The sequence below is a fragment of the Pungitius pungitius genome, chromosome 5 (assembly GCF_949316345.1).
Source record: "Pungitius pungitius chromosome 5, fPunPun2.1, whole genome shotgun sequence".
Lineage (NCBI taxonomy): Eukaryota > Metazoa > Chordata > Actinopteri > Perciformes > Gasterosteidae > Pungitius > Pungitius pungitius.
In genome coordinates, this window is record NC_084904.1 from 22,657,404 (window position 1) to 22,667,351 (window position 9,948).

The 9,948-nt window shown below is 48.2% G+C and overlaps 1 protein-coding gene across 1 annotated transcript in view; it reads left to right on the top strand.

Moving 5' to 3' along the window:
* Positions 1 to 7,058, top strand: part of antxr2a (ANTXR cell adhesion molecule 2a) — a 48,793-nt gene extending 41,735 nt beyond the window's left edge. Inside the window, exon 17 of the mRNA XM_062562631.1 lies at positions 5,525 to 7,058. Coding sequence (XP_062418615.1) covers positions 5,525 to 5,563 — 39 coding nt within the window. The 3' untranslated portion in view covers positions 5,564 to 7,058. The remainder of the gene's footprint in view (positions 1 to 5,524) is intronic.
* The last annotated feature ends 2,890 nt before the right edge of the window (positions 7,059 to 9,948 follow it).

The window sequence follows — 9,948 nt, forward strand, 5'->3', positions numbered from 1 at the left end:
CGTGATCCTGTAAGTGACTTCATCATAGTGATCAAACTTTTTATACCAAAAATAGTGATTTAAACATTTAAAACCAGAAGTCACTTTTCTGTCAGGCAGCTGCAGATGTTCACGTAGCAGCAAACATCAAACAAACCGTAATTGTTAGAGAAGCTAATAATAATTAATTCATCAAGCCGGAACACAATTATCTCCATTTGTGTCTTTGATGAGTCTTTTGTTCCACCTCCTCTCTCCTCCTCTCCTCCTGTAATTGCAGTTAATCATGTCAACTGCAGGGAGGTGTTGTGCGTGTTTGTGTCGTTAGCTGCTGAATGTGCGTCTCTACTTGCTGATTAGCTCGTGAAAGGGAAGCGAAGGGTCGAAGGGGGGGGGGGGGGGGGGGGGGGGGATGGATCTAGAATTAAATCCAAACGAATAAACACACAAATCCCTTTTTATTTCTGATCTCCAGATTCCTTCCCTTTCACCTTGGCCCGGGCGCCGCGCCACACCCGTTTCCTCCTGCATTAGTCTCATCAGGGGCTTTAATGTGAGCCCCCCTGCAGGAGGGCAGCCTCCCTGGCACGTGCACAACCACACACACACACACACACACACAGTGACAGCTCACTCCCAATTACTGGCCCTCGCTGTCGCATGGCCTGCATCTCCGCTACGAGCAGATCACATGTGACCCCCGTCCAGCATGCCGCTGGTAGGGGGGGGTAAAGCAGGACCTCCCCCCCCCCCCCACACACACACACAGCAAAAAGGAAGGCAATACATATGGGAGCCAATCAAAGAGCTTCATTCCAAAATGCAACCCCCCCCCCCCAAAGAAAAGACCATCGCTGCTGATGAGTCATCTCAAAACCTTTGTTTTTTTAAACATCAAATCATTTGTGCTTTATTATTTAGAGCAGCAAAGTTTACACCAAATGGATATTGGGCACATTTATTTTGAATATATATATATATATATATATATATATATATATATATATATATTTAATGATATTAAAGGCCGTCTGGTTGTTGAAGGTTATTTATTAAAAATAATAACAGTAAACAGTTGTTTTATAATGATACAATCTTTACATTTGTATTGTTTGCATTTATGACCAAAAATAAAACGAAATTCACAAAAATGCAAAGTAAAATTTGAATATTGAAGAATCAAAACACTGTTAATAAATATTACATTTAAAAGGGAAGAAATGTACACGAGTGTAAATACAAACGAACAAACAACCCAATCAGGTCATAATTATAAACAAACAACACCTTTTTTCCTCCTTAGTTAGTAATTAAAATACATCATTTACACCCTTTGTGAATAATTAATTCTCTCCAACTTAAATCAATCAATCAATTCGCTGTATTACACATTTACAAATATGCACTTTATTTAATCCCCTCTTTTATGTCCTTTGTTGCTGTTGACTTTAGGAATAAAAAGCACAGAAAACAGGTCTTCATCTTCGTCCTCTTGGTCTGCAGCTGAGTCTTCATCATCAGTGGCGTCCAAATGTGGACAAATGAAGCGAGTCCCAAGTCTTCTTCTTCTTCTTCTTCTTCTTCTGAGAAACTTTAGTGGACATGGTGCACTTTTAAAATGTCCCCGCTACATTTTTTTTTTATTTTTCATTCTTCCTCCTCAACGCCGCCCACGTTTTTCCTCTCGGCTCCGAGAGCATTTTTAGAAACGCCGAACTTAAGGCGCCGCGACCCTTCACAAGTATTTCAACTTCTCCTGAGGAGGGGGCGGCGCTGCAGGCCGGCGGCGCTCCTCCGTGTGGCCACTTCGCACCGTCCTTCCTACAAGCATCTGCTCGCCGCAGAAGAGCGAGCCGTCCCTCTTCCTGCTCCGCCAGCGCCATCCAGGTGGAGCAGAAAGAAGCTTTCTACAAGCGGGCTTTTCCATCGCCCCCCCCCCCCCCCGCTCCCCACCCCCCATGCCCTCCTCTGATGATTATTTCATCATTTTAAATACTTGATGCCGTGGCGGCGGCGCTTGGCCGCGCGTCGCGTTCACACCACGGTTATTTGGACGGCGCTCCGGCGTGTCTCTGTCCCGGTCCCTCGGTTGGATCCTGCTCGTCCATTAGTGCCATCTGTGCCTCCCGGCGCCGTCTGTGAGGCCCCCGCCGACGCCAAAAGCATTGGAACAACCAGGGGGACGGTGCCCAGAGCCTTTAGCTGCCAATGATGTGCACTTACTCTGAAAAAAAAAGAAACAGGAGAGGGAGGGGTGGAGAGAGCAGGAGCCCCCCCTCCTCACCCCCCTCCTCCCCCCCCCTCCTGCTCCCCCCGGCAGGAAACAGCTGCAGCGACAGACCTGAGGCTCCAGGAGGAACCACTTATCCCTGAAATGGCCCACAAGCGTCTCTGCAGACATCTTCTGCACGGTGACGGAGCAGCAGGAAACAGGAAGTAGTGCATAGAGGGGGAAGGGGGGGGGGGGGCGAGGGGGGGGGTGTAAAGCTCGATCTTCTCCTCTGGATGGTTGCTAGGTTTTTATCTCAGAGGTTCAGAGAGTTTCCTTCGTTTCCATCCACACCTTCTTCTTCTTCTCAAAGTTCTGCAGCGACTGTGGAGTCAGATGTGTGTGTGTGTGTGTGTGTGTGTCCCTTTGCTCTGGATGCAGATGTGTGTACATACTTGTGGTTGTGTAGTGTTTGTGCTGCAGCACTGGTGCGTTCACACAAACACTCACAACATACTTGAAACGTCTTCCAAGGAGATGCTCTGAACTTCCCGGTAGTGAACAAGAAGCGTCGTCCTCCTGCAGCTTGTGTGCGTCCGTCCTCGTCTCCTCACCACGAGGACGAGGACGAGGACGGCCGAGTCGTCAGCGAGCATCAAGCATTTGGCCGAGTCTCAGGTGGCTCTGATTTCCCAGCAGGCCAGATGGCAGCGCTGTGTGGGCAGTGTGTGTGTGTGTGTGTGTGTGTGTGTGTGTGTGTGTGTGTGTGTGTGTGTGTTGAGAGGAGAGGAGAGGGCCAGCAGGAAGCTCCTCCTGGCTCCTCTCTGTCCTCCATGCAGCTGTGCTCCTCCCTCCAACGTGAACTTTTTAATTTGTTCAATATGTGGCAGAGGACAGAACGCATGTCTGCTGGCCGAGGCTTTTATTTTTACACAGGAAGGGATCCCGTCAAACTAAAAGACTTCATTCATATTTAAATGGGACTGTAATAGTAAAACTCTTAAATTTACAGTTAGTTAATATTAAGAATTCTGGTCCGGATCCCAATAATCAGACGACCAAAAGCAGTAAGATCCTGCCCCACCGGGGCGCTCTGTGAGGGTGGAGCTGGTGGGTGGAGCCTATGGGTGGAGCTGGTGGGTGGAGCCTATGGGTGGAGCTGATGTAGTAAATAAAGTTAGCCACAGAGAATCTGCTGTTCAACACTTTGTCAGAACAACAAACACGTGTTGGAATAATGTGACGAGAGTTTCTGTTGGATTAAGTAATCCCTGGATTAACTAAGATACTGTATGGGCTCTAATGTGTGGGGGGGGTTTGAGGGGGGGGTCTCTGTTCTGGTAATAAGATCTTTGAAAGCCTCTAGCTTATCACTGCAAAAAAGCATCTTGCAACTGGATTACAACTCTGGTGCTTTCAGTGTTTTCTCACTGGGGTCCAGATGGGAGATTCGTTGTGTCACTTCCTTCTTTTTGTTCTTCTTCTCTTTTGTTGTGAACAATTAATGCACAAAGAGCTGGTTGTTAGTTACTGATGGGCTGGGAGGGGGGGTGTGGGGGTGTGGGGGGGTTTTTATTGGTCGAAGACGGGCCGAAATGTTCCCTCATGTGAACGTAGACACAAACCTTTACACAACGTCACACAACATCCCAGCTGTGATGTCACAGACAAACAAACGCTGCATCTCGTTTCCTGCCTTTTGTTTCTATTTAATGAAAATGATCATTTTCAGACACACGGCAGCAGAATGAAGCTCAATCAATACATTGATTAGAATAGATTTACTGATGGGGGGAATTTGATCTCGACCTTCAACGCGTTTGTTTCAACAGAAAATCCAGTCGAGTGTTGAGTCTTCATTTGGACGCCCCCCCCCCCCTTGTCTCTTCACCTCTCCGTCTCTCCACCCGTCACGCTGCGTCCGTCTGATGATCTCTGACACCCCCTGCTGACATATATGGTTCCGGGTGGCCCAGGTGGGCCCCCGCCTCCCCAAACGTGGCCCAGTTACAAGCCGGTGCTCCCTCGCCAAGTCAAGGCCCCCGCTCATCTGAGTGAGGGGGGGGGGGGGGGGGGTGCAGGAGAGCTGGAACGGGTTTGACCGTATTGTGCCGCACCTGCTTCGCCCGTCGCCGTCAAATCCCTGCCCCCCCCCCCCCTCCACCGCGGCAAAGACAGCGCTCCATCTACTCGCCCCCCCCCTCTCGCAAATGCGCCACAAAACCCGGTAAAATCCCCTGAACTCAGCCGCTCTGACGGCCGTGGCCAAAACAGCATCTGATGTGCCTTATTTGTTGACTGTGCGAGATTAGCTGCAGAGGGTACACGTCGAGGGGCTTAGCATGCAGAGACGGAGCAAAGCCCCCCCCCCCCCCCACATCCACCCCCCCCCCCTCCGTCAAACACCCACCAGCCTTGCCAAATAATGAGGGAAGGGAAGATTCTGCAGCTCGGCTAAAGCCCCCGCCGCAGTCGGTCCGCGCATCACTTCTGCTCCCGAGCCAGACGCTGGACCGGCTGCTCGTGGTCACCGCCGCCCCCCGACGGGGGCCCCTCCAGGCCAGGAATCTCACTGTTAGACCGAGGGAGGGGGGGGGGGGGGGGGGGGGATTTCAAAGCTTAGGATTCCGTCCTTTAATAAAGTCGATTTCGGTCAAAACTTTGCTGTTGAAACTTCTGACAAAAATCCAGTGAGCAAAGAGCAGCTTACTGCGGCGTTACCGCGACAACCAGAGTGACAGCAAACGGATGGATCCCATAACGGGAAGCGGTTCTTGGTTCTGATCCTAGCAGAGATGCAGTCATGTGACTACTGACAGAAAGGAAGGGGGGGGGGGGGCTTGATTAACCTGCCGTCCCTTAAACTGGAGCTCATAGCCCACGCTGGGCTTTTATTTTGGCGGTGTTTCCCGTGTTAAAGGTTGGTCCCATAAACGTCACGTGTGTGAGACGTGTTGCTTTTTGTGTTGATATTTAGCTCTTTAATGATGGTTTGGTTGAACAATGGGGGGGTTACAGTGTGTGTGTGTGTGTGTGTGTGTGTGTGTGTGTGTGTGTGTGTGTGTGCTGTGTGTGTGTGTGTGTGTGTGTGTGTATGTGGGGGCCTGCAGGCTGATGGAGATTCGTTGTGCGATAGCTCCCTCTTGGTGCCAGTCGGCCTACTGTTGGTGCACCGAGAGGCTCACACACACACACACACACACACACTTTATGTTCAACATCTCTATATGTATTTATATATGTTCATATATTTTTTATTTTACTATTGAGGTTTTGTATCTAATGTCTTGTATCAGATTCATAGAAGTTGAGCCTCTGTGTGTTTTTGGGTTTCAGGGTCGCTGTGTGAACTTCAACCGGGTTCAGCATCAGTAGGAGACCAGACTCCTGGAGAAGGCTTCCTGTTCTCGTTAGACTACTCTCTTGTATCTTTACACCACTATTGGTTCTCTTTATATCTTTAGACCCCCCCGCCCCCCCCCCCACGTCCGTCCCCCCCCCCCGGCACCCGGCGCTCAGACCCGGTTAGCTTTATCGTGCACCAAAGGCTTTAACATATTCTGACCATATTGTGCCTTCTGTGAGATAAAAAAAACTCCCAATTTCAGGGACACAGACGGAAGCTTTCTAAAGAAAGAGAGAAACACAACTGGGGGGCTCGGGGGGGTGGGGGTGGGGGGGCTGTTCAGCCTCTGGCCTGGAAAGTCTGAATAATCCCAGTGGGGCCTCACCAGCGCACAAGTCCATCGCCTTTTGGCGATTGTCTCATCACGGATCCTCTCCCCGACTCCGGCGGCGCCGCCCCCCCTTCGCCCCCACCCCCCCCTCTGCAGCCGCCCCGTCCTGTCATTTTAACGCTGAGAAGTGCACACGCTTGACAAATTGTGGACAGGACGCCCCCGAGGTACCGGGAGACTTTTTAGGCCCCGTAGTTTTTTCCTCCCGAGACACCTTCCTCCTTCCTCCTTCCTCTTTCCTCCTTCCTCCTTCCTCCTTCCTCCTTCCTCTTTCCTCCTTCCTCCTTCCTCCTTCCTCCTGCGCCCGGGACCAGTCATCGGAGCGTTACTCCGCCGTGGGGGGGGCGTTGGACGTGGCGTTTTCTGTTCCCAGTCTGCTCTCTGCTCAGCAGGGCGTGGGACTTCTTCTTCTACAGCTGCCGGCGTCCCCCCCCCCCGACCCCCGTCCCCGCGAGGGGGTCGGCCTCCTCTTCCCGGCGGCCGCGTCTCAACTCGCCGGCGCCCAGGTTTAATTAAAATAATTAAAGGCAACAGCGAGCAGCAGCCTGTGAAGACGTGTCTGTCCCTTCCCTTCATGCCTCTTTGACATTGAATGACCTACAACCGGCGCCGCTCACAGGAAGGACACGTTGCCACGGTGACGGTGCGCCCCGCGTCCCAAAAACGCAAACCCAAAGTAACGGATGCGATGGACGGATAAGTATTGTTCATTTCCAGGAATTATGTCCTCCCCCCCACCCCCAATAAAGAAGCCTGGTGTACGTCCGTGGATACGAGCGCGCTGTCATGACGCCAATCCCCCCCCCGTGATGTCAGGGCGCCCGCTGCAACAAAAAGCCCACAGTGGGGGGAGGAGCTGAGGGAAAAGGCCGGAATGATGCCGTCACTTCGGATGCCCGACCCCCCCGCCCCCGCCCAGGATGGATATCCGAGTCGAGACCTGACAACGCGCGGCGGCTTTGACGGGGAGCGGTATGGACAATGACCAGTGGCGGGGTCAGCGGGACGTCTCCGCGCAGGCAGGGGAGCTTATCACATGACACTAAAAATAAGTTCAGCCACCGTCAACTTTGGGGGGGGGGGCACACATTCGGCGGCGTCATTATTCCTTTGTTTGGTCTCTTTAGACACATCGTGGTCGTCGGGGGGGTGAGGGGGGGGGGAGGCGCTTTCTGTCCTCGCAGGATTTCACGGCCTCGTTCAGCCCTTCGCATTTATTTTTTATATATATTTCTTATTTTGTTGCTCAGCTGAAATAATGAGATCTTGTTATGACGTCATCATTCATTCAAATCACTGTTGATTGTATTTGTACCAAAAGCCTCTTAATGATCAAATGTATTTTTCATATTGCTGCACTTTGTTTTAATGGCGCTTAAACACAGTATTATTATTGATTTTTTTATAAACAATTTATTCACATGAATTTTTTTGAAAGTAACTTAAACTAAAATCCGTCACAATTGTTGATCTTGATTTCATTTGTGTCACATTTTGGATTGAGTTGGATTTGCATGCATTCTGTCTGTTGTGTTTGTTATTATTGTTGTTGTTGTTTTTATACTCGTAAGTTATGATGTCACCTACAGTTTTGTCCCCTCGTGGACACGTTGCACCTTCAGGTGGAGACACGTCTTTTTTACACTGATGCTGTTTTTCTGCTTCACGCCTGATGTTTAAATACACAAATACACGTCCAATCCTTGTTTTCCGTCTGGTCTCTACACGCGTGTGCTGGTGGGCGGACACGCTAAAGGCCATCTTTAATTGGGCCCTCGCAGATTTATAGGGCCCGACAGGGACCGTGATTATACAGAGTGTGTGTGTGTGTGTGTGTGTGTGTGTGGACAGAGGACTGGACAGTGTGCAGCCTCTCCCCCTGTGAAGTCACCGGAGGCCCCACACTCACACACACACACACACACACACTCCAAATCCCTCCGAGCTCCTCAACGCCCCGAAAAATAGGTCTTGCATTTAGTAAAAATATGCACTCGTACACCTTCTGCTTTATCCACGTCTGTGTGTGTGTGTGTGTGTGTGTGTGTGTGTGTGTGTGTCCTTGTTCCACTTTCCGTGGCGTCGACTCACTAAATCCGGTCTTGGTCTGATTTGACGCTGTAACACAACCATGTTGAGTTGTGCGTTTGTTGTGCGTCTATTATCTATTTTTCTCCTGTAGCTCAGAAAAAAAAAAGTTAAAATGAATAAATAAAATTCTTTGGGTAAAAATACTCAGGTTAAATGTAGGCTTTCAAAATGTTACTTGGGGAAAAGTATCCGATTACGATGAAGATAATTTAAATCTTTAAACAAACTCACTGGCTTTTCTTTTGAAAAATTACAAAATAAGGTTTTTTTAGTTTTTTTATAATCAGACCAAAGCAGACAAATATTTATCAGACGTCGTGGTAAAGAACGTATTTTACTCTGAATATTACATCACTATTGTATTTATTGTACAAAATATCTAAATGTTTGTTTCCTGCTTCTCCAAAAAGAGGATTTATTTCCACCCTCAGCAACAGAATCCTGTTTTTAAATCAAATAAATAAGATAAATGTTATTGATCATCTACAGACATAAAAGATAATCCTGTTATTTATCATTTTATCGACTAATCAAAGAATGAATAAAAAGCACAAACATTAAACATTTAATTTAGCAGCCATAATTACTCTTAAGAAACAAAGTCCTTTATTCTAAATGCTTCAGTCTGTTGACCTCTATAAATATGAATATAAATATACGAATATAAATATATGAATATAAATATATAAATATGAATAGACTCAAGTGTCTCCATGAGTCCAATAACACACACTTAAAATAAACTGCTTTATTTATTTAGTATTCTAACATGAATATTACTTTGTGTCTCACCGTCAACTCTAACGTCCAAAGAGTACCTTCAAAATAAAATACATTTACACAGGTCACATGGAGTCGACCTTTTGACCCTCAACAATTTTCAGCAGAAAAAAAAAAATTAAATTAAAAATTAAATTTCCAGGCAAAAAGGTCAAATGTTTCTGGGAGTCCATCAACACTGTCGTGACATCCTTTCATTTAGCTTGTTTTTTATGTGCCACTCGAGTGATGTCAGCGCCCCGCCACAATAAAACCAACAAACTGAAAGGAGAATAAATGAACAGCGTGTTTAAAGAAGCTCAGAAGCCGCAAATATTCTTCAATTCAGTCGGAGATGAAACGAGGAATCTGAAACGCTGGGAGAAGGTTCGGCAGCAAAAGAACATTTATTTTAGATCTTTAGAGTAGATTTAAAGTTTTAAAGTTTGTTTAGTTCACTTTGAGCTGCAGATCAGAGAAGCTTCAACGGGGCGGGGGGGCTGGGGGGGGTAATTTCAACCTCCACTTCCCCTGATAAAAGTTTCTCTGGCAGCCAGCGGAGGGACTTAAGCAGCTGTTGCCCCCCCCCTCGTCTGGCTTCCCAGGTTATCCCCGTTTGCACAGTTGTCTTCTGAGATGTGGGTAACTGTAGGGGATCAAGTGGTCTCTCCAACCTTCAAGAAGGCTGAGCCCCCCCTCGCACCCCCCCCCCCCCCCCCGCACATCCGCTCCAAGAACAGCTTGTTAGAGTTGACACTTGATTTGAATGCATTGTGTTCCTGAGAGCTTTTCCAACTAAATCCCTTCTCAGGCGATACGCAGGGCGGAGGATGCAGGTGGTGGTGGGGGGGGGGGGGGCAGTGAAGGGGGGAGGGGGGGGGATTAGGAGAGCTTGGCGGTTCAGGATTTCAGAGCTTTATCTTGATGCTCTTTTCTCTGTGAGCTCCCTGTGAAATTTAAAGCCCAATTTACTATATGTGCTGATAAAGATTTAGGAGTTCTGTAAGATGATTAGACAGAACCTTTATTTGTGTGACATAAAGCCACTGAGATTACAGGCAGGGTTTAAAATGTAAAAACTAAAACCCGCCAAGAAAATTACTTTATTAAGTCAACTAAGTGATTTTACTCTTCTGTTCCTGAAGAGCGAAGCTGCATCCTGTGAAGTGACCA